Here is a 24,305-nt window from a genome sequence, read left to right on the forward strand (position 1 = left end):
CTCCTGCAACTGCCTCACAATGAAAAGCGCGTCTGTCGTTCCTCTTCCTGGCATAAATCCAAACTGCATTTCGTCGATCTTCACTTTCTTCCTTATCCTCCTCTCCAACACCCTTTCCAATACCTTCATTCCATGCTCCAATAACCTTATCGCTCGGTACGAGCCACACTCCAGAGGGTCACCTTTCCCTTTGTATAGAGGGACGAGGGTACTCAGTTCCCAATCCACTGGAATGCGGCCTTCTTTCACCACCAGATTACAGATCTCTGTCATTCTCTTCACACCCCAACTTCCTGCTGCCTTCAACATATCTCCCACAACTCCCGTCGGCCCTCCCGCTTTTCCACTCTTCATTGCTTTTATCGCTTCCTCAACTTCCTTCTCAGTTATCTTCTCTGCCGGTCCTAAAACTGGGTTACTCTCTATGTTGCCATCCCATTCATTCTCTGTATTCAACAGCATTTCCATATATCTTTTCCATCTTCCTTTAATTCCATCTGGGTCGACAACGATTTGTCCCACTTCATCCTTCAAGCAACTCACCCCCATCACATCACACCTCTCTTTCGCTATGTGCTTTGCAATCCTGAATACTGCTTTCTGACCCTCTTCCGAATCCAAGCGTTCTCCGAACATTTTCCTACATGCCTCCTGCGCCTTTGCTACCTCTTTCTTTGCAGCCTTCCTGGCTGCCTTATAACTTTCATGCTCTGCTGTTTCTGCTCCCATACCCTTCGCCTTCTGCCACTCCTTGAACTTCTTCCTCTTCTCGTCAATCCTCTTTCCAACTTCGTCATCCCACCACCATGCTTCCGAGTGCCTCGGTGATCCTTTTGTCCATCCACATACCTCACCAACGGCTCCCAACAGACTAGCTTTCATTGACATCCAACCACTTTCAAGCTCAACCACATCATCCTCTACCCTACTCAGCCTCTCTTTTAATGCCTCCCTTACTGTCACCTCTTTCAACCTCCACACCTTCATTCTCGGTTGGTACTTCACCTGCCGAGCTCTCCTCGCACCTTTCACCCTTATGTCGCAGACAACCAAGTGGTGCTGTGAAACAGCCTCCTCCCCCGGGATCACTTTTGTGTCCCGGAGGTGCCCCCTATCTCGCCTACGCACCATCAGGTAGTCAACGGTTGTCGTCGACCCACCTGACGTGTATGTAACAAGCTTATTATCCTCTTTCTGGAACTGAGTATTACAAATCAACAAATCAGCTCCATCAGCAAACTCCAAAATCCTTTCACCTTCTCCATTTCTCACACCATATCCGTAACCCCCATGAACTCCCTCAAAACCATCCATACTCCTTCCCACATGTCCATTTAGGTCTCCTCCTACCACAACAACTTCCTCATCTTTCACGTTTTCCATCAGCTTCTCTATCGCACACCAGAACTTGTCCTTCTCTTCATCGCTTCGACCAACCTGTGGAGCATATCCCGAGATGACGTTCACCAAGAGCTTTCCAATCATCATTTTCACCATCATCAACCTATCACTCACTTTAGTCACACTCACCACACTGTCTACAAACTCCTCAGAAAACAGGACACCAACACCATTCACGCCCTCCGGGCACCCTTGCCACACAAACTTGTATTTCTGTCCCTGCCTACCCTTCACCATTCTCACACCACTTCCCTTCCATCTCGTCTCTTGCACACAACATATGTCCACTCTTCTTCTGACCAATACTTCCACCACTTCTCCTTATCTCCCTGTCATTGTCCCTACATTCCATGTCCCAAACCTCAGGAACCGATCTCCACTTCGGGCTGTACCCTGCCCACATGTAGTTGTAATTGTCATGGTTCTGTTTTTGAGGCAATGTTTTTATGGCCGGATGCCCTTCCTGACGCCAACCCTCTTAGTCGCCTCTTACGACACGCAGGGATACGGTGTACCTATTCTTATCCAGGGTACACAAGCATCAGCATCAAGTCAAAAGGATCAAATGGAGGTGACCGGACCTGTAGGTGAGTGTGACCGGACCTCAATAAACACATTTAAGGCTGATGGACAACTAAAATCCTTAGAACACACGGAACACTTGTACGGCTTTCCCCGTTGGTTGTTATCTTCATTCGCGGGTTTCAGCAGTTGTGACGGGTTCCTCCCACAACTTGATGTATTCACCTCCATTTGATCCTTTTGACTTGATGCTGCACCTGTATGCTTTATCTTGATCATTGTACATAAATAATAAACCGTGTTCTTCCTCTTATTCGACCGTTCCCGTCCTTTCCATCCATTGGCCTAGCTTAGTACGAATAGAACCGCTCGAATCGGGTTCAATAAAAGTAACGGCACAAGTCACATGATACACACACCGCTCGGGCGTACTCGATTAGCGTGGCTTGTGCGAGGTCCGGTCCCCGTTTTCGCGGCAGCGTGGGTCAAAGGTACGTGCGGCGTCGACCCGATACCCTTTTTCACGCTCGCTGCGGAAGTGGCGATTCGGCCTCGTGGACACGAAGACCCAAGGGGGAAAAAGGGGTTTAACCCCCCCTTTGTAACGTGGACGGGCTTCGGGAGATCCGCAACAATATATATGGGTGTGTTTCTTTCTAAATCATGTCCAATCAATTGAATTGACCAGAGGTGGACTCCAATCAAGTTGTAGAGACATCTCAAGTATGATCAAAGGAAAATGGATGCACCTGAGCTCAATTTGGAGTGTCATAGCAAAGGGGTTGAATACTTATTGACTCAAGACATTCCAAATTTCATTTTTAATTATTTGGTAAAAAAAATCTTTAAAAAAAATTCCACTTTGACATTATGGGGTATTTTATGTGGATAATTGACAAATAAAAATCTCAATTTAATCCATTTTAAATTCAGGGTGTAACACAACAAAATGTGGAAAAAGTCAAGGGTGTGAATACTTTCTGAAGGCACTGTACTGAGTGCTGAGGAGGAAAGAAGAAGAATGCACATGAATGGCTCAATGTAGACGCGGCTGAGGTCGCTGCATTGATGCTTGAGTGAAGTGAAAACGTGTTCAAGACTTCTGCCGTTTTTTAGTAGGCATTGATCTATTACAATATTTTCAAATTTATCCACAAACAATCATCATCATATCAAGTCTGAACACGGCATCTATTAAGAAAACGTATCGGGACCTTCTCTCAGAGTAAATTTAAATGTTCAAGAACAGTAGACATGGCCAGCTAGTTGGACACCATGCGTAGGTGAATGTACCTAAAATTGTATTTCCGTACCTCATCCAGTGGAGTAATGGAGGCACTTTCTCCACCATAATAGGAATTTCTCTCCATATGCAACACTTTCTTCCCATTGACAGAGAGTATTCCTGATAGAATACACTCCTGAAAAAGGAGAGAGAAAAAAAATTAACAAACAAATGTCACAGAAAGCACGAGATCCCAATGGTTATCATATACTATGAAAAAGTCCATTACTCCCTTTTGTCAACTACACCTAACTGGGAACAAGATCAAAGGTTAAATAACTAGTTTGATGGATATATACGTACAAGATCTTAAAATGTGACATTGATACGTGTTGCAAAATTGGCCAAAAAGCACCGTCTCATGCTGTCGGATGGAGTAGGGGAAGAAATAAGAGAAAGGAAAAGTATTCGTTGGTAAAATGCCAGGGGCATAGAAAAGGCCCCTTTACATAAGGGTATGTGCCATGTGGCAAAGTATAGAAAAGAAGGGACATTCAAAAAAAAATCTCGTGTGCATGCCGTACTACCCTTGTGTTCGAAGGAGGAACCAGATAATTCTCTAGAAAATCTATATAATAAAGGAGGAGTGTCTGTGTGTGTGTGTGTGTGTGTGTGTGTGTGTGTCTGTCTGGATGTCCGCTTATAACCCAAGAACTACACATCGGAGAAACGTTTTAGACACAGATTCGGAATCGGCATAAAATCCCGGTGGTTATAGGCTACTTTTTATTTTAATATCAATGGTTTAAAAAACCGGACAGCTGCAATTCCACTTGAGGCCACAGCCAGAGCAATTTCCGACTTTTGACGAACCTTGGCCAGGATGATATTAATGAGGAATGTTTTTCCTGTCCCGCCAGGAGCATCGAGGAAGAATATCTTGCCAGCATCATCATCAACACTCTTCAGGATATAATTAAAGGCTTGCTGTTGGTGCTCAACCATTCTTGGGACATTCTGCTCTACAAATGTGGTCAGCTCTTCCATGTTGTAGTTTGTGGCGGCGCTATTGCCCCTTTCCGATCCCATGACGCATTGCGGTTCCGATTCGCGATAAGGTCTTTGCGCTATCACCGACACTTTTCCACCTTTTTCATGCCTTTTAATCAGATTTAACTTATCTTCCATCGTAACCACATTACGCTTGGAAACACTAGCATTATCCTTCTTCGGACCCATGGCTCACACAGACACAGTAAAGGAATACTGTACGTCGCCTCTGTTTTGAATGAGAACCAGCAGTTGCGCGTACATACAGTATACTGTACATACATTTATATAAATTTTTAATGTGCTTTTTATTGTATTTTAAATTGTTTTTTTAGCTTCTTTTATTGTTAATTTATGTACTATTTTATTTATTTTAAATATATTTTTAAGGAAAACAAATGTTTTCACGTCCGTAGGAGTGACGTAAAGTTGCACATAATGACGTTCGCTGCCCGGCCATGAAAGAAATTATGATTTTCTTGACAAAGTGACAGATGAAGATCAGGCAGTGAACTTCCCAACTGAGTTTCTCAACAGTCGTCAGCCTCAAGGACTCCCAACACACAGGTTGATTCTCAAGGTGGGAGCACCAATCATGCTTCTAAGGAATCTTGATCCACCAAAGCTGTGTAATGGAACACGATTGACAATCCAGCAAATGATGCCGCATGTCCTAGAGGCAACCATCCTCTCAGGACAATACAGAGGAGAGAAAGTATTCATTCCAAGGATACCACTTATTCCACCTGACCTTCCATTCTCCTTCAAGAGGATTCAGTTCCCCATCAGGCTATGTTTTGCTATGTCCATCAACAGGGTGCAGGGGCAATCAATGAAGGTTGTAGGCCTGAACTTCACAGAACAAGTGTTTGCCCATGGCCAGCTGTACATGGGCTGCTCGAGGGTTGGAAAACCAAGCAATCTTTATGTCTTGGCACCAAGTAAGAAAACCAGAAATGTTGCATACCCAGAGGTTTTGAGAAATTGAAAATTGAAAAAACGTCATGTAGGAATGTACTGTGATATTGCTCTAAAATATACATGTTCTTTTCATCATATATTTGTCTTATTCTTATTCAACCCGGGCGAAGCCGGGTACCTCAGCTAGTTTCATATAAAGGGGTGCCCCACATCTAGCAAATTAAATACATTAACTTCTTCATGCAGGTGTATGAGTCAAATTGGCACCTCTTTATATGAACTTTTCTACAAGGGGAAAGGTGACCCTCTGGACTGTGGCTCGTATCGAGCGATAAAGTTATTGGAGCATGGAATGAAGGTATTGGAAAGGGTGTTGGAGAGGAGGATAAGGAAGAAAGTGAAGATTGACGAAATGCAGTTTGGATTTATGCCAGGAAGAGGAACGACAGACGCGCTTTTCATTGTGAGGCAGTTGCAGGAGAAGTTCATGGAGAAGAGGAAGAAGTTGTTTCTTGGGTTTGTTGATCTGGAGAAAGCATTCGATAGGGTTCCACGTGAAGTAGTGACATGGGCATTGAGGAAGTTAGGAGTGGAGGAATGGTTGATCAGAGTAGTGATGGCAATGTTACAAAAGAGCGCGCACAGCTGTAAGGACGAAGGACGGGAACAGTGGTGAGTATGAGGTGAAGGTGGGAGTGCATCAGGGGTCGGTACTAAGTCCACAACTATTTGTAGCTGTGATGGAGGTGCTGGCTCGGAACATAAAGGAGGGTTTACCGTGGGAGTTGTTGTCTGCAGATGATCTGGTGTTGATTGCAGAAAGTATGGATGGACTGAAGGAGAAGATGAACAAGTGGAAGGAATGTATGGAGACGAAAGGTCTGAAGGTGAATATCGGAAAAACAAAGGTGATGGCAAGTGGTAAAGCATGTGGTGAGGTGGAAAGAACTGGGAAGTGACCATGTGCTATGTGCAGGAAGGGTGTCGGAGTGAACTCAATTCAATGTACAATGTGCGCTGAGTGGGTTCATCAAAAATGTAGTGGTTTGAGAGGGTCATTAACCAGTGTGATGTAAGGACGTAAGGGGAGCTGCAGATGGAGGAAATGTTGAGTTGGATCTTGGAGACGGCGTGAAGCTGGAAGGTGTGAAAACATTTTGTTACCTCGGAGACATGCTGAATGGAGAAGGTGGATCAGACTCGGCAACGGTTGCTCGAGTGAGATGTGCATGGAAGAAGTTTCGGGAACTGAGTGGCGTGCTGACGAGGAGGGGAGTGTCGTTGAAGCTGAAGGGAAAGGTGTATGCTGCATGTGTGAGAAGTGTTATGATTTATGGGAGCGAGACATGGGTAATGAACGTAGAGCAGCAACAAAGGAAAGGGTGGAAATGCGAATGGTTCGGTGGATGTGTGGAGTATCGTTGAGAGAGAGGAAGCCAAATGATGAATTGTGAAAGATGATGGGAATAGAGCCTGTGATGGATGCTGTGAAGAGAAACAGTTTGAGATGGTTTGGTCATGTGTTGAGGAAGGATGAAAGTGACTGGTTGAGAAGAGTGATGGAAATGAATGTGGAAGGAAGTAGAGGACGGGGAAGACCGAGAAAGACTTGGCTAAAGATGGTCGAAGAAGAAATGCGGGCCAGGGGGTTAACAAGGGGAGATGCAGAAAATAGGGCAAAATGGAGAACATTGTCATGGGGACCGCAAGGCTAACCCCCGCTCTTGCAGGGAAAATGGCCTTTTAAAATGCCTGTTGTGTTGTTGTTGTTTATATGAACTTTTCTAGAGCATTCGGCCATTGAGCCAGCATGTTGGAATTTAAAAAAAAGAATTTTTAAAGGGGGTATAAGGTGTACATATATGTATATATTGTAACGGATTTGGGAAACCGTGCACTGTGTGTAATTCATTGTAAATATACCCCCATTGTAAATAATGTAATGATTCCTGTAAATACCTCCATTCATGTAAAGATCAAAGGTCGTCCTTTAGTCAGTCCATCGCACACACGTAGGCCACCATAGAATCTCTCTATAGTTATTTCTTTATTATGTGTATCAGTTAAGGCTGTGTCTCCACTAGTTGACCTTGCGCTGCACCAAATGAAATAAGATAGAGCCCCATTGCCAACTGCATTGCCTCCATTGCCAACTGCATTGCCAACTGCATTGCCAACTGCATTCGCCGCCATTCAACATGTGCTCCAACTCGGAGAAGAAGGGCGTGGCCCCACCTCGTCATCAAGGGTGGAGCCCCCGAATGACCAACCAGAGATCAGGGGTATGGCTTGAGAGGCGTGACCAAGAAACATCGAGCAGGTTCGCGAAGATTCGAGGGTGTGGCCTATATAACCCGTTGCGCGGAGCCCCCACCGGAGTTGAGGAGTTGAAGAGTTGAGGAGTTCCGTGGCAAGCAGTTCTGCAAAGAGAGTTTGGGGGAGGTGCTTGCGCAGGTGGCGGTCCTGCTGAGAGCTTCGGAGGACGTACGAGGCCTGAGAGACGCTGCCCCTGCACGTGAAGCCTGACGAGCTGCTGCGCGCAAAACCTGCTGTGTGAACCAGATTGCGGGGGAGTCGGCGGCCGTTCGCCTCCAGCCTGCCGTTCTGCCCGGACCTGAACCTTCCTCTCCTTCCAGCCATTCGTTCCTGCCTTCATTCCCCATTCGTGTGAGTCTGCCCGTCGTCTGTCCTTTGTGTTGTCCTGGGTATAAGTTAAGCTGTATAAGTAAGAATTGCCCTGTGTATCTGCTTTTAATTTCCCTGTAAATTACTTTTATCTCTTCTTTTCTTTGGTTGTGTAAATAGTAGTTAATAAATATCTGTTCCTCCATTCTTTGATTTCTTCTTTCCCATCCGATCGCTTTAGTGATTTCCCAATTGAGTTCCTGTGGTGCGATTTCGGCCAACGCTTTATGAATCGGGTTTAGTCCCTTGATAAACGGCTCGAACCGCGGGCTGCTAAAACCGCTCGGCAAAATACCATCTTGTCCGTGGTTTCGAGCGGAGTTACCCACCTGCCTTGTGGAGGGATTGGCGGGGGTGTACGGGAATCCCTTGACCAATCGCCTTGGCCAATCCCACCCCACAGGGGAGCGGGGTAGCTTCAGGATCGGAGACGGCCAGTGCAAATACAAGGGGAATCCACCCCCCCCCCCCCCCCCCCCGCTAAGGGGAGCGCCGTCCCGTTTCCGTAACAATATATATACATATATATATATGTATATATATCTATATTATAATAGCCGTAGATGATTCTGTCTGTCTGTCTGTCTGTCTATCTGTTGGGTGTCTGTCCGGGGTGTGGCTTACTCGGTTTGCAGAGTAGCTCCACCCATAGCTCCACCCATTCTGGGAGTGGCTATAAACAAATATCCACCATTTTATTAACTCGCATAGCTTTGAGTCCTGTTTTGTAGGCCCGTGGTGTCTTGCTCTCCCCCAGTTTTATTTCAAATCAAATTCGATAAATCATTTCATTTTTCACAGTCGCTAACATAGTTTTAGACTCGGTTGAAAAAAAACGGGAAGAAAATCCAATGAAAGTTGCCGTTTATAGAACGAAATGAATTCTCAAAGGCCTGTAACTTCAAGGCCATTGAGTCTCTCTCACGCCTTTATCTCCAATCTAACTCACCATATGATTTCATTTTTATCGATGGTTTTACTTTTAGACTCGGTGTCAGCAATAATTGAGAACAATCCACACACGCGGGAAAATGCAGAGATATATTTTTTAAAATCGCGTCATGGTGTATCATACACCGCCCAACATGACACCGCCGGCAATGTGTCGATATATATTAAAAATTCGCTTTTGCTTTTCCGTTATGATATATTACTATTTCGTTTGATGATAGTCGTCACAAAAACGTCAACAATGATGCCGACATATATTTCTTCGTTTTTATTTCATTCAACATATTAGCCGGAAGTAAAATATGTTTCAGGAAATTACCACGGAGGTATATAATAAACCTGGAGAGCCAATGATGGCTGTCGGCTGAAGCTAGCGGAAGTTGCTTGGCGGCCATATTGGGAAGCCGATTGTGTCTGCGACTCTGCGTCCGTGTTTGATCTCACAATCAGCTGATCTCACAATTTCTGATTCATTTTGGATGCTTACCGACTGTAAGGAGTCTTATTTGTGAACGCGCTGTTTCAAAATGCCACAGTGTGTTGCATTTGACTGCACAAATACCTCAGGGAAGGCCTCCACATGCACATTTCACGAGTAAGTGACAAACCGCGATCGCGGGTGTTCTGCTTTTTCAGTTTTTGGCGTGGTCACGGTGGTGGGGCTAGGTAATTAAGTTTCAATGAAGTTTGAACACTGTGTTTGAATTTGATGATGTTAGACCATGCGCAGGGTGTGCAATACGACACAGATCTCAAATATAACTGTATTGTGTATTCACTAGGGCTATGTGAGTATGTCAGACTGATGTCTGATTGACTCATTCATTGATTCAGATTGAAGTATCGAGATTGACTCGTCAGCTCGTGATCATTGTCAAGTGATTTAATTTGTGATGAGCTTAACTTAATTGTCCAGTCTACTACTGTCAGGGTTTCCATGCCCTCCTGTGTCACTCGTGAGCAGAAAGAGCAAATGGGGGTTACTTGTGGAAGGTACGAAAGTCTGACACATGGCAAACATTAGCAGATGAAGTTGTATTTAACTATACATATGAAACTCAAAATATTATTTTGATATGGAGTCGTTTTGACTCGGATGTTGTGACTGCCCTCTGAGGTTTTGACCCGCAACCACATTTTGTGACCACAATGTATTTTGTTTCAAGGTTTCCAAAGGATAAGGACTTGTGCTCTCGATGGACATCTGCCCTGAGAAGGGAGTCCTTCTACCCCACCCCAGGCACCACAGTTCTGTGCAGTGATCACTTCAATGAGAGTGACTTCGACAGGGCTGGTCAAACCGTCCGACTGAAGCCGAAGTACTCGAAGTACTCGATGCATGTCACATGCTTAAACTTGCAAGAAACTGTCTTGGATCCATGAAAATGATGGAGGATGGCAACAAAAAAGTCATCGCGTGGAAATACATCCAGGCACTCTTTGATCTGCAGAAGAGGGAAGGCTTGCGTCTGGGGAATAAGCTCTCCCGGAAACACATCGAGTGGAAGAGCAATGTCATGAAGCTGGACACAGCGCTCAGACATTGAGCACTAGTGTGGCAGATGCAATTCGGTTTTGCAGGGACACTTTGCAACTATCAGAATTTCAGGGCAGTGAGGCTACCTGCCAATACATTGAAACATTGGACAAACTGTTTGACATTCTAAATTCTCGCAATCCATTGGCACGAAACTACAAGGCACCACTCATGACATCACGAGAAGGACTTTTCCTGCCATTCCTGGATACTGCCTACAGTTACTTGTCCAACATCAAAAACATGAATGGTCAAGTTATGACCAATACGCGTTTGAAAACCCCCTTCATTGGTTTCATGATCTGCATAGAGAGTGTCACAATTTTGTATTTCACATATGTCAAACCTGCCTCATCTCCCCTGCGATACCTGCTCACGTACAAAATGAGCCAAGACCACATTGAACTTTTCTTTGGAGCGGTCCGCATTGCATGTGGAAGTGGGAATAACCCAACGGCCCGGCAGTTTGTTGCCGCATTTTAAGCGCCTCTTGATGCGACATGACATCAAGTCTGCAAGTGGGTTGCCCTTTGTCTGATATGGCGAGTTCACCAACACTTCATGTAAATATTTAAACTGTAAAAGATGTGTTGCATGAGATGTCTATATCTCCGCTCCATTATTCATGTAACAATTACCATGTCCTGCTGAACGTTCCATTGCAACATGTAAGTCTTGTATGTTATGAATAGCAAAAACTTCCGAAACTCAAGAATTGTGTGGGTTAACTACATGACAGCGTTTCATGTCATTTATGTGACTGGTTTCTAACATCTCGGTAATAGAAACATACACATCTTAGTTACAATATAATGACTGAATTAAGTAACATCATATAACATGACAACAAATCAGATCCTTATATTGAGGAATATTATAGAACAAGCCAAAGAATGGCAAACGACGATGTACCTCAATTTTATAGATTTCTAGAAAGCTTTCGACTCCTTGCCCAGAGAAAGTCTGGGTCATAATGAAGAAATACAGCATACCTGGAAAATTAGTGAACCTTGTAAAAGCCCTTTACCAAGACTTTCAATGTGCGGTCGTCGACCAAGGTGAAACAACAGAATGGTTCAAGGTGAAGACAGGAGTTAAACAGGGGTGTAACATGTCAGGATTCTTATTCCTACTAGTGGGTGATTGGGTCATGAGAAGGACGATAAAGAACACCGAGCGGTAATTTTGGGCACTTTTTTTTCAAACAAGCTCTAAACCATTGGATTCCCCAGGAAAAATGCGTCTGGAATCAACTTCAAACTTAATGAACACCATTTCCTTAAAGAACGGGATTCTGAGCCCGAATATCAGTTCAAATATTAGTATTCTATATTAATTAAATAGTCGGCGGTCCTAAAATTCGCTCCAGCTGCATCATCAGTGCGCCACGCGTTTGCTTTGACAGGCTTTGTTTACAAAACAATCGGCTTCCCAATATGGCCGCCAGACTATTTCCGGTGGCTTCACGGCGGCTAATGCTGCGAGGTGGCCAATTGGCTCTCCATATTATATACCTCCGTGGAAATTACCGAGATATTTCTTCGTTTTTTTTATTAGTTATGTGCGCATACACTTTAAATAGGTTTATTTGAAATCTTTAATTTTCCACAAACATTCCACACACGCGGGAAAATGCAGAGATATATTTTTTTAAATCGCGTCATGGTGTATCATACACCGCCCCACATGACACCGACGGCAATGTGTCGATATCTATTTTAAATTCGATATATCATTTCATTTTTCACAGTCGCTAACATAGTTTTAGACTCGGTTGAAAAAAAACGAGAAGAAAATCCGATGAAAGTTGCCGTTTATAGAACGAAATGAATTCTCAAATGCCTGTAACTTCAAGGCCATTGAGTCTCTCTCACGCCTTTATCTCCAATCTAACTCACCATATGATTTCATTTTTATCGATGGTTTTAGAGTCGGTGTCAGCAATAATTGACAACATTCCACACACGCGGGAAAATGCAGATATATTTTTTAAAATCGCGTCATGGTGTATCATACACCGCCTAACATGTCACCGACGGCAACGTGTCGATACATATTAAAAATTCGATATATCATTTCATTTTTCACAGTCGCTAACATAGTTTTCGACTCGGTTGAAAAAAAACGGGAAGGAAATCCAATGAAAGTTGCCGTTTATAGAACGAAATGAATTCTCAAACGCCTGTAACTTCAACTTCAAGGCCATTGAGTCTCTCTCACGCCTTTATCTCCAATCTAACTCACCATATGATTTCATTTTTATCGATGGTTTTGGACTCGGTGTCAGCAATAATTGAGAACATTCCACACACGCGGGAAAATGCAGAGATATATTTTTAAAAATCGCGTCATGGTGTATCATACACCGCCCAACATGACACCGACGGCAACGTGTCGATATATATTAAAAATTCGCTTTTGCTTTTCCGTTAAGATATATTACTTTTTCGTTTGATGACAGTCGTCACAAAAACGTCAACAATGATGCCGACATATATTTCTTCGTTTTTATTTAATTCAACATTATTAGCCGGAAGTAAAATATGTTTCAGGAAATTACCGAGAGATATTTCTTCGTTTTTTTAATTAGTTATGTGCGAATACACTTTAAATAGGTTTATTTGAAATCTTTAATTTTCCACAATATAATTTACTTGCCATTTATCATTTGATGATTACGAGACAAATTCCTCTTGAGGATCGTGACAATTCATGCGCTGCGTGGAAACTTCTATTTCCAAAATGAATGAGACGATCGATGAAGAACGCAGACTTGAACAGGATGCAGCAAGAAAACGAATGAGACGGGCGAACGAGTCCATCGACGAACGTCAATGCAAACTTGCGGGGTCACCCGTGGGAATCCCACGGGCATGGATGTGTGTGACATTTCGACATATTGAGTTAGATGCTGCACATTCATTTTTACAAAATGGTTACTGGCAAGTCATCAGATCCAGAAATGGTGTAAAAACCACCGTTTAGAGGCCATTTTTCCCCGCAAAGCGGGGGTTGGCCTTTTCGGGGACCGTGGTAGTTGTTGTTTTTTTGTCCCCTTTTTGAAGCAATGTTTTACGGCCGGATGCCCTTCCTGACGCCAACCCTTTTTGCCGCCTTCAACGACAAACAGGGAATTACCAGTGAACTGGTACTCAATTAGCCGACCTCGGAAGGATGACAGGCTGAGTCAACCCCCCTGGCATTAATTCGGCGATCGACCGAGATTCGAACCCAGGATCCTAAGCCGGCACCCTAGCCGCTAGCCCAACACCAGAAATGGTGTCATGAACACAATTTATTTACGCACAAGCACAAAAGCAAGACGGGCCGATTTCCGATTCCGACGGGCCGACGGGCGAGACGGGCCGATTTCCGATTCCGACGGGCCGATTTGGAGCAAGAAAAAGAACGAGACGGGAGAAAAAGGAGAGAAACGAGACGGGGAAAGCCGATTGGAGAGGCGAGTGAGGCGCGATTGGAGAGGAGTGTGAGGCGCGATTGGAGAGGAGTGAGGCACGATTGGAGAGGAGTGTGAGGCGTGATTGGAGAGGAGTGTGAGGCACGATTGGAGAGGAGTGATTGGAGGGGAGTGTGAGGCACGATTGGAGAGGAGTGTGAGGCACGATTGGAGAGGAGTGTGGGGCGCGATTGGAGAGGAGTGTGAGGCGCGATTGGAGAGGAGTGTGAGGCGCGATTGGAGAGGCGTGTGAAGGATTGGAGAGGAGAGGAGTGTGAGGGATTGGAAAGGAGAGGGATGTGAGGGTTTGGAGAGGAGAGGAGTGCTAGGTGGAGAGAGGAGAGTGTCAGGTGGAGACAGGAGAGTGTCAGGTGGAGACAGGAGAGTGTCAGGTGGAGAGGAGTGAGGGGTCACATATTATGTGAAATAACTAAATTCACACCATTTCTGGATCTGATGACTTGCCAGTAACCATTTTGTAAAAATGAATGTGCAGCATATAACTCAATATGTCGAAATGTCACACACATCCATGCCCGTGGGATTCCCACGGGTGACCCCGCTAGTATATATATAGTAGGTGCAGACTGGAAGTTTGGGAAGATTACACCTCACCACCACATAATTCAAAACATCTCATTACCACGAAATTAAAAACACCTCATCACCATGTAATTCAAAACACCTCACCACCACGAAATTCAAAACACACCACCACTAAATTCAAAACACACCACCATGAAATTCAAAACACCTCACCACCACATAATTCAAAACACCTCACGGCCACAAAATTAAAAACACCTCACCTCCACGTAATTAAAAACACCTCACAGCCACATAATTCAAAACACCTCACCACCATGTAATTCAAAACACCTCACCACCACGTAATTCAAAACACCTCACCATCACGTAATTCAAAACACCTCACCACCACGTAATTCAAAACACCTCACCACCACGTAATTCAAAACACCTCACCACCACGTAATTCAAAACACCTCACCACCACGTGATTCAAAACACCTTACCAACACATAATTCAAAACACCTCACCACCAAGTAATTCAGAACACCTCACAAATTCACTAAACACATCAGTGTACTCAGGTCAGGATGTTGAGTCGAACAATAATTAGGAGGCATGAACGTATGAACTGGTGAAGGGGATAAAGCAATATGCTGGGCAAGTAATTCTAGGAAATGTCAATATCAGGAGCCAATGAGATAAAAGGAGTCTGGAAGAAGATAGTGGTTTTCAGACCATAGCAATCTGCCTTGCTGAGCTGGCCTACACAATGGCATTCTGAAAACTTCCAAGGAGTCAAACATGATCACAAGGACATGATCAGACGAGCCGATAAGGAAGGAGGACTAGAATAGGCCTGAGGAGAATTAAGACATGACCAGAACTAATAGAGAATGCACGCCATTTGGAGATTCAGACTGAGCAGCTGTTTTGTAAAAGGCCTCAGCTGTAATATTATGGATTGTAGTCTGGTGACTGACTCCCAGCCAACAGGCATGGTGGAATTTGAATCCTCTACAGACTAGAAAGATATATATAGGATGGGAAAACAGCAAATAATCAATATTTGAGGAAAGAGCCTCGGAAATGAAGTCGTCACAGCCGGGGAAATGGTAGACCACAAACAGAAGCAATATACTATTAGGAGAGAGATACAAATAAATACCCCATGGTAGTGGCAGGGGATGTGGAGAAGGGCATTACGAACATAGACAGCAACACCACCGCCAACTCGAGCCTTCAAAAGTCACGATTGAATAGTCAGGACAGGAGACAGGTGAGTCAGGATCACATCCTACATGAGAAAAATTTGTCGGACAATAATAGGAGATGCAGAGGCCAGCTGGATGAAGAGATCTGAGAACTTAATTTGAGGCTATTTGATTTTGGAGACTCGCGCAGTGAAAGATGAGAAGGCAGAGAGACTGGGGGAAGGGAGGACTTGGCGTGTTTGTGGTCAAGGGTTATGGAAATAGTGATGGGAATGGCAGTGGTAGGAGAGTGGGAGGGAGAGCAGACAAGGGACTGAAGAGCTGTGGGTTAGGATACCAGAAAGGCAGAATGGGATTAGTATCAGCATTAGTTTAGATTTATATCAGCATTTAGATTTATATCAGCATTTAGATTAGTATCAGTAAACATTTGTAAAATCCTTAGTCACACTTATGGAGTCCAAGTTCAAACAATTGATCATAAACACCGCAGCCAGGGTGGACAAAAGAACTGGAAAACATCCGTAAAGAAACAATGTGGTATTTTTCAATGATGTGCAATATTAGGATTATGGGGCTGACCAGGAAGTAGAGGACCAGAAGGGGACAATGAAGGAAATGGGAAAGGGCATGACAGGAGTGAGAGAGCAAGATGACGGGAAGGTGACAGGAGGGGAAAACGCATGTTGGTAGAGGACAATCGGAAAAGTAGATTTACAGGAAAAGTATAGAACATTCCTCATTATACAGAGAAGCATGCATGAGGAATGAAAGATGGAATGACTAAGTATGAGCCAAGGAGTAAGGAAAGAAAGGCTTTTTCGTGAATTATTTATATTTTCCTGAGTATACTTTGTAGAAAAAAAAAAACAAAAACACCTTTAGAGGCCATTTTTCCCCGCAAAGCGGGGGTTGGCCTTTTTCGGGAACCGTGGTTGTTCTTGTTTTTCGGTCCCCTTTTTGAAGCAATGTTTTACGGCCGGATGCCCTTCCTGACGCCAACCCTTTTCAATCAAACCTGACGCCAATTCAATCCAAAATACTTTGTAGGAGGTAACATAATTAATTAGAGCAAATTGAGATGAGAGCAGAACTGGATATGGAAATATGAATGAAGGAACCAGACCATGTGGAGCATTAACAATTAATATGAATATAGAAGGGTGTAGCGGCTACCGCTGGGTTTTCACAATCGCCTTGCACCTATCAAGGACGCGGAGCGATCACCATGCCGGGCTCGTCCAGGACGCCCGGGCAGGCCCGCGCTCAACTTGCCAGGCCTCGGTCGGGACGCCCGGGCATGCCCGGGCATGCCCGGGCAGGCTCGCCCTCAACTTGCCAGGCCGCAGCCAGGACGCTGGGCCATGCCCCTCTCGCCTTTCCTGGGCAAACGCTCCGGGATAATATGTATATATATTGCTGCCCGATAAACGGGCTTTTCAGAGTGCCTGAGTGTTTAGTTTGAATAAAGCAACTCGGATGAATTCCAGCTTTTTGTCGCGTCCATTCTTCCGATCGACGTGGGAGCCCCAGCTCCTTCATTGGTGACCTACCGACATGGACACGGCAGTCGCCCTTAAACTGCCTACCTTCTGGGAGGCTCACGCAGCGGTTTGGTTCGCACAGGCGGATTCCCTGTTCGCCCTGCGAGGCATCACGGCCGACGACACCCGCTTCCACCATGTGGTAGCAGCGCTCGGTTCGGCCACCGCGGCCCGCGCCCTGAGCCTCCTCGAGAGCCCGCCAGCCGCTGACAAATACGGCGCGATTAAGAAGCTTCTCCTCGACGCTTTCGCCCTCCCATCGGCGGAATGCGCACGGCGCCTGCTCGACCTGCCCGAGCTCGGCGACACGCGCCCTTCCGAGCGAATGGACTACATGCTTTCACTGCTCGGCGAGCACTCTCCGGCATTCCTGTTCCGGGAGCTGTTCCTCCGTCAGCTGCCTAACCCGGTACGCCTCGCCCTGGCAAGCACGACGATCACAGATCCCCGAGCCCTTGCCAGAGAAGCCGACAAGATCTCCGCCGCAGGCCAGCGCATCGCAGCGGCGACATGGGACCCACCGCCGTCCGACGCAACACCCATGGCGCCCGAGCACCCGGCACGGTCGACGACCGAACTGCCGACGCAATTGGCGGCCGCTACACCGAGCCGACCACCTCCAGCACGACGACCGGGGCCTCCACCTGACCAAGCGTGGTGTTACTATCATGCCAGGTTCGGACAGAAGGCCCGGACATGCCGACCCCCGTGCACCTTCGGCAGGCCGGGAAACGGCCGGGCCGGCGTTCATTACCAGCCATGAGCGCCGGCCACACGGGCAACTTACTGTTCATCACGGATAAAGCGTCCGGACGGCGCTTCCTGTGCGACACCGGCGCCCAACTGAGCGTCATACCCGCCTCTGACCAGGACAGGCAGGCCGCGGGTTGCGGCCCCTCCTTGGTTGCGGCCAACGGATCGACCATCCGCACCTTCGGCCCGCGCAACGTCACCCTCTGCTTCGGCGGCCAACGCTTTGCTTGGACGTTTGTAACCGCAAACGTGCCCATGGCTCTGCTAGGCGCCGACTTCCTCTGCGCACACGGACTGCTGGTGGACGTCCAACGGCGTCGTTTAATCAACGCCGAAACCTTCAGCTCCCTGGTATGCACATTGAGCAGCTCCGCGCCGACCGAGCTGGCATGCGCCGTCCCGGCGGCGAACGAGTTTGCTCGCCTGCTCACGGAGTTCCCGGCCCTCACGCGGCCGACGTTTTCGGCCGTCGCAGTACGGCATGGGATCGAGCACCACATACCAACCACGGGCCCGCCGGTCTATGCCAGGGCCCGCCGCCTCGACCCAGCCAAGCTCGCCATGGCGAAGGCCGAATTCGACGCGTTGGAGCACCTCGGCATCGTGCGGCGCTCCGATAGCGCGTGGGCCTCGCCACTGCACATCGTGCCAAAGCCGGGGGGTGGATGGCGCCCGTGTGGCGACTACCGCCGTCTCAATGACGCTACCACCCCCGACAGGTACCCGATCCCGCATATCCAAGACTTCTCCGCCCGTCTGGCGGGACGGGTCATTTTTTCGAAAATTGATCTCATACGGGGATATCACCAGGTACCTGTCTGTCAGGGCGGCCGACGTCCCTAAAACGGCAGTCATCACGCCGTTCGGCTTATTTGAATTCTTGCGGATGCCGTTTGGTCTCAAGAACGCGGCTCAGGCGTTCCAGCGCTTGATGGACGGCGTGCTGCGTGACCTGCCGTTCCTTTTCGTTTACCTGGACGACATCCTCGTCGCCAGCACGTCCCGGGCCGAGCACCTCCTCCACCTCCGAACACTGTTCGGGCGCCTCAGCGAGCACGGCCTCATCGTCAACCCGGCCAAATGCCACTTCGGCACGACGGCCGTTGATTTTTTGGGCCACCACATCACCAAGCACGGGGCCGTGCCGCTGCCAACCAAGGTCGAGGCCATCATCACGTTCCCGCGTCCCTGCACCATAAAGGCCCTGCAGGAATTCCTGGGAATGGTGAATTTTTATCACCGCTTCGTGCCCCGCGCTGCTCAACTCATGCGGCCCCTCTACGAAGCCCTCCGGGGCAAGCCGGCCAAGCACGACATCGCCTGGTCCGCAGCAATGGATGCGGCCTTCCAAAGCTCAAAGCGGGCCCTCGCCGACGCAACACTGCTCGCTCACCCGGTGCTCAACGCTCCCATCGCCCTCACCACGGATGCCTCCGACTACGCGGTGGGCGCCGTACATGAGCAATGGGTGAACGGGGTTTGGCAGCCACTCGCTTTTTTCAGCCGGCAGCTCCGGCCGAACGAGCTCAAATACAGCACGTTTGACCGGGAGCTCCTCGGTCTACACCTGGCCGTCCGCCATTTCCACCACCTCCTGGAGGGCCGACCTTTCACGGCGTTCGTCGACCACAAGCCGTTGGTTTACGCCATGGCCAAGGTCACGGAGCCGTTGTCGGCCCGCCAACAGCGCCACCTCTCCGCCGTGTCGGAGTTTACCACGGACATCCCGCACGTCGCCGGCAAAAACAACGCCGTGGCCGACTGTCTTTCCCGGGCCAGCGCGAACGCGGTCCACCTGGGCGTGGACTTTGCGCTTATGGCGGCGGACCAAACCACCGACACCACAGTGCAAGCCCTCCGGGCGGTGGACACGGGCCTCCGCCTGGCCGACATCCCCTTCGCGGACACTGTCCTGCTCTGCGACGTCTCCCAAGGCCAGCCTCGCCCCATCGTGCCCGTCACCTGGCAACGCCGCATCTTCGCCTCCCTCCACGGCCTTTCCCACCCGGGCCGGAAAGCTTCCCAGAAGCTGGTGTTGGCGCGATTCGTCTGGCACGGCCTTCGTCGGGACGTCCGCGGTTGGACCAGCACCTGCACGGCCTGCCAACGGGCCAAGGTCCACCGACACACCCAGGCCCCGCTGGCACCTTTCACCGTGCCCGAACGACGTTTCGACCACGTCAACGTGGATCTGGTGGGCCCCCTCCCCCCGTCACGGGGGTTCACACACCTGCTCACCATGGTGGACAGGACCACCAGGTGGCCGGAGGCCGTTCCCCTCGTCTCCACCACCACCGCCGACGTGGCGCAGGCTTTCATCGCCACCTGGGTCGCCCGCTTCGGCGCACCGGCGGACATCTCGTCAGACCGCGGACCACAGTTCACCTCCGAGCTGTGGGGCGCGGTCGCCCGCAACCTGGGGGTCAAGCTCCACCGTACTACGGCCTACCACCCCCAAGCAAACGGGTTGTGCGAGCGATTCCACCGCTCCATGAAGGCCGCGCTCATGGCCGGCCTTCAAGACGGCGGTTGGGCCGACCGGCTGCCGTGGGTCCTTTTGGGCCTCCGCACGGCCCCCAAGGAGGACCTCCAGGCATCCACCGCCGAGCTTGTCTATGGCCAGGCGCTACGCGTCCCGGGCGAATTCGTGCCCGACGCTACCAGTCCCTGGTCCGCAGCTCACCAGCGCTCGGACCTCCAGGAGGCCGCCCGACGGTTTGCCCCCGTGCCAACATCCCACCACGGTGACCCCCAGTCCTACGTCCCCCCAGCACTTCGCACAGCGGAGTATGTTTTTGTGCGTCACGACGCACATCGGGGGCCACTGCGGCCGCCGTACGACGGGCCCTTCCGGGTGCTGCGACGGGATGACAAGTCGTTCGTCATCGACATCGGTGGCAGGTCGGACCGGATTGCGGTGGACCGCCTCAAGCCGGCGCACGTGGACGTCGACCACCCACCACGGGTGGCCCTTCCGCCGCGGCGAGGCCGCCCCCCGTCCACGGTGCCCCCCACTCGACCACCCACCACCACACCGGACCCCCTCCCACGACCCGCCAGGGGTCGCTTCGGCCGGGTCATCAGGACCCCCCTCAAATTGACCCTGCCGGTGCAAGTCGATTCTGGGGGGACGTGTGTAGCGGCTACCGCTGGGTTTTCACAATCGCCTTGCACCTATCAAGGACGCGGAGCGATCACCATGCCGGGCTCGTCCAGGACGCCCGGGCAGGCTCGCCCTCAACTTGCCAGGCCGCAGCCAGGACGCTGGGCCACGCCCCCTCTCGCCTTTCCTGGGCAAACGCTCCGGGATAATATGTATATATTGTTGCGAATATGGAATTTGGCCTCCATATCCGCTTGTAAATATTCCCCTATTTTCCCCAATACTCCCCAACTATCCCCAATCCCCCATTCCCTAGTCCCATTGTCTGTAAACAACAATCAGTAGAGCCGACCTTCCCCTTATTCCCCCATTAAATGTCGTGCCCAGGTCCACCGCACCACACGTAGACAACTTTCGGACATCTTGCTAGTTATTCTTAGTCTATGTCAGTTAAGGCCTCGTTTCCATTAATTATGACTCTTCGTTGCACCAGAATGTGATTATATGGCATCAGTAGTGAGTTTAGGACCTTTCCCATACCTCCTTCCATCTTCCATACCTCCTTCCATCTTCTTCCACAACTATAACTACAACAACAGAGGAGATGGGGGCGGCGCGGCGGCGCGGGGGAGGATGCGTCCTCACACCGGCTCGGCGCTCCACGGGGTTACCAGAGGGGCTGGCTGTCAGCTCCTCGTCAAGGGCGGAGCCTGGTAACCCCCCCCGCACCCAATCAGAAGGGCGGACCGATTCCATCTGGGGCGGAGCTAACGAGCCGAGGGCGTGTCACTCCCCGCCGGATATACGTGGCGACTTAGCGGAAGTGACAAGAGATGCGCCCCCAGCTGGAGAAAGAGGTACCTGCGAGCGCTGAGTCAGATGCGCCCCGCCTGAGAAAGAACGTTGCCTGCGATCGCTGAGAGAGAAAGACCCGCCTGAGAAAGAACGTCCCCTCCGAGCGCTGTGACCTCCCCGCATCTTTGGACCGGACTGTACCCTGCTTTGAGCCAAGAGTGCACCTTGAGCCATCGATACCCGCTTTCCTGCCATCAACCCCCGTGTGAGTCAGCCTTGTCCCGTTTACCTGTCGTCTGTCCGGGGTTAATATAAGAGTGTGTCTAAGTGCCTGTCTTCCTGTGATATACCTCTAGCCCCTGTAATCTAACCTTTCCGTACGAATATACTTGAGAATCGAAACATTGGTGTCTGTCATTATAATCCAGCCGTGTGTCTTCTTTTCCTTTATTGATCCAGCGTAGCGCGGCTCCGTCAACGTCGAGTATAATCGGGTAATTTGTGCGGACACGACGGCCATTCCGCTCGGCCCACCTTAACATCAAAGTCGTGTCTGTAACAATTGGTGTCGAGGAGTGAGATTCGGACCCGGGACTAAATTAGTTAGGCCCAAATTTTGGGAGGGAAAATCGATTCGGAGCGCGTACTGCGCTCGACAAAATCGATCCGGAGCGCGGTCCCGCGGTTACTGCGCTCGACGAAATTATAACAGCAAAATTTGGATTTGTGTTACGAAACTCGAATTTTGAAAGTCGCGCTATGGCGGATCAAGACGGCTGGGGTCCGGTAGGGGAGAGTGAAGCAGGGTCGGTCCAGGACCAAATTGAGACACGTGAGGAGAGCGAAACAGCGGGGGTAGCAGACGCGCGAAATGGCGCCTCGCACATAGCTACGGCGGCCGCACCCGCTGCACAAGTGGGAGGGATGGCCCAGATGCAGGTCCTCATGGAGCAATTTATGGCGCAAATGCAGGCGTCCCTCAAACTGCAGAGTAACCAATTAGGGGTAATGGGAAACGAAATGGGGGTAATGAGGGACGAAGCGAGGGGTACCAGTGAGGGATTAGACAATAATTTTAAGGGATTAGACATGAAATTTGGGAAATTAGACGATAGATTAGGGGAAATACAGGAGAGGTTAACGGGGGTAGAAAATAGAATGGCTGCCCAGGAGAATCAGATAGAGGGAGTGAAAACTGGGTTAGAGGGGGTAGAAAATAGAATGGCTGCCCAGGAAAATCAGATAGAGGGAGTGAAAACTGGGTTAGAGGGGTTAGAAAACAGTATGGAAGGCAAATTGAGGGACATGAGGGACCAAGCGGAAAGGGAAGTTAACCAAATGGGGCAGCAGATAGAGGGGGTCAGAATGGGGGTAGAAACGAAATTGGATGCTCACAAGGAGGAAATGGAGCAGATGAGGGTGGCATCTGGGCAGGAGATGCAAGTGATGGGAGAGGAGATCAGAAGAGGAGTGAGTGAGGCGGTCGGAGGAGTGCGCGAGGAGGTGAGGCACTGTAAGGAGCGCATGGAGAAGGAGGTGAGAAAGGGGACTGTAAAATTGCAAGGGGGTATAGAGGAGTTGACGCTGGGAGTAGAACAACTGACAGTGGGACAAAAGGAGTTGGGGGAACAGGTAAAGAAGAACACAGCGGTAATAGAGGGGTTAAAATCGACGCAGAAGGAGATGAAAAAGGACGTAGGGGTAATTAAAAAAGAGTGTCAGACGGTACATGAGGACTTGACGAAAAAAATGAACAAAGTGGTAGAGGTGATGGAGGTTAAAGAGCGGGAGGTGCGGGAGCACATAGAAAAAAATAAAGTGGAGTTAGAGGAAGAACTTAAAGGGGCGCACGAGGAGATGAAGGAGGTGAAGCAGAAATTAGAAGAAGTGGAAGAGGGGGTGAGCGAAATTAAAAAGCGACGGAGAGAGGATAAGAAAGAGATAAAAGAGGAGGTAAAAGAATTGGTCCAGAGTCTGTGTTCGGATCGTGATGATGTGCTCATTAACCGGATGAGGGATTCGCAGGTGATGGAGGGGAAGCGAAGAGAAGGAGGACCCGGTGTAAGTGGTGACCAATATGGTCGTGCGTATGATGCGCCAGGTGATTTAATAAGCTTGGGGGTCGAGATAGACCCGGATGTTCGTGAGAGGCCAAGAGTGAGGTGTATGGCTGGTCCGGAGGGTATGGAACGAGAGGTGCGAGGTGTGGGTGAGCAAGGTTGTGGTGGTATGGAATGGGTAGCGGGTTGCGGAGGTGTGACCCATGCATCGACACCAACAGGGGTAGTTGTTGGAGGGACCGGGGAGGCACGAGAGCCCCTTGGGGGTAGTGTACTGTGGGGGCCCGGCCGGTTCGGCCCCGCGCTGACCCCGCAAGGGGCGACGCACGGGGTCCGGCAGGCGGGCAACGACTCACATACGAGGTGGTCCCACAAGGACCCACTCGCGCCGTATGACGGCAAGAGTGATCTACGCGCGTACCTGGCGCAGTTCGACTGTGTGTGTAAGGGCAACGGTTGGGGTGAGGACGAAGGTGGAGTACACCTGGTGGCCGCATTGCGCGGCGCGGCGGCGGAGGTGCTGACGGCATTACCAGCGGGTGCTCTCACCCTGCCAGC

The 24,305-nt window shown here is 49.2% G+C and overlaps 1 protein-coding gene across 1 annotated transcript in view; it reads right to left on the minus strand.

Annotated features, from left to right (window-relative positions):
• Positions 1-24,305, minus strand: part of GDI2 (GDP dissociation inhibitor 2) — a 61,103-nt gene that overhangs the window by 25,049 nt on the left and 11,749 nt on the right. Inside the window, exon 2 of the mRNA XM_068102445.2 lies at positions 3,237-3,344. Within this exon, the coding sequence (XP_067958546.2) occupies positions 3,237-3,344 (108 nt within the window). The remainder of the gene's footprint in view (positions 1-3,236; positions 3,345-24,305) is intronic.

The sequence above is a fragment of the Myxine glutinosa genome, chromosome 11 (assembly GCF_964187855.1).
Source record: "Myxine glutinosa chromosome 11, kmMyxGlut1.1, whole genome shotgun sequence".
Taxonomy (NCBI): Eukaryota; Metazoa; Chordata; class Myxini; order Myxiniformes; family Myxinidae; genus Myxine; species Myxine glutinosa.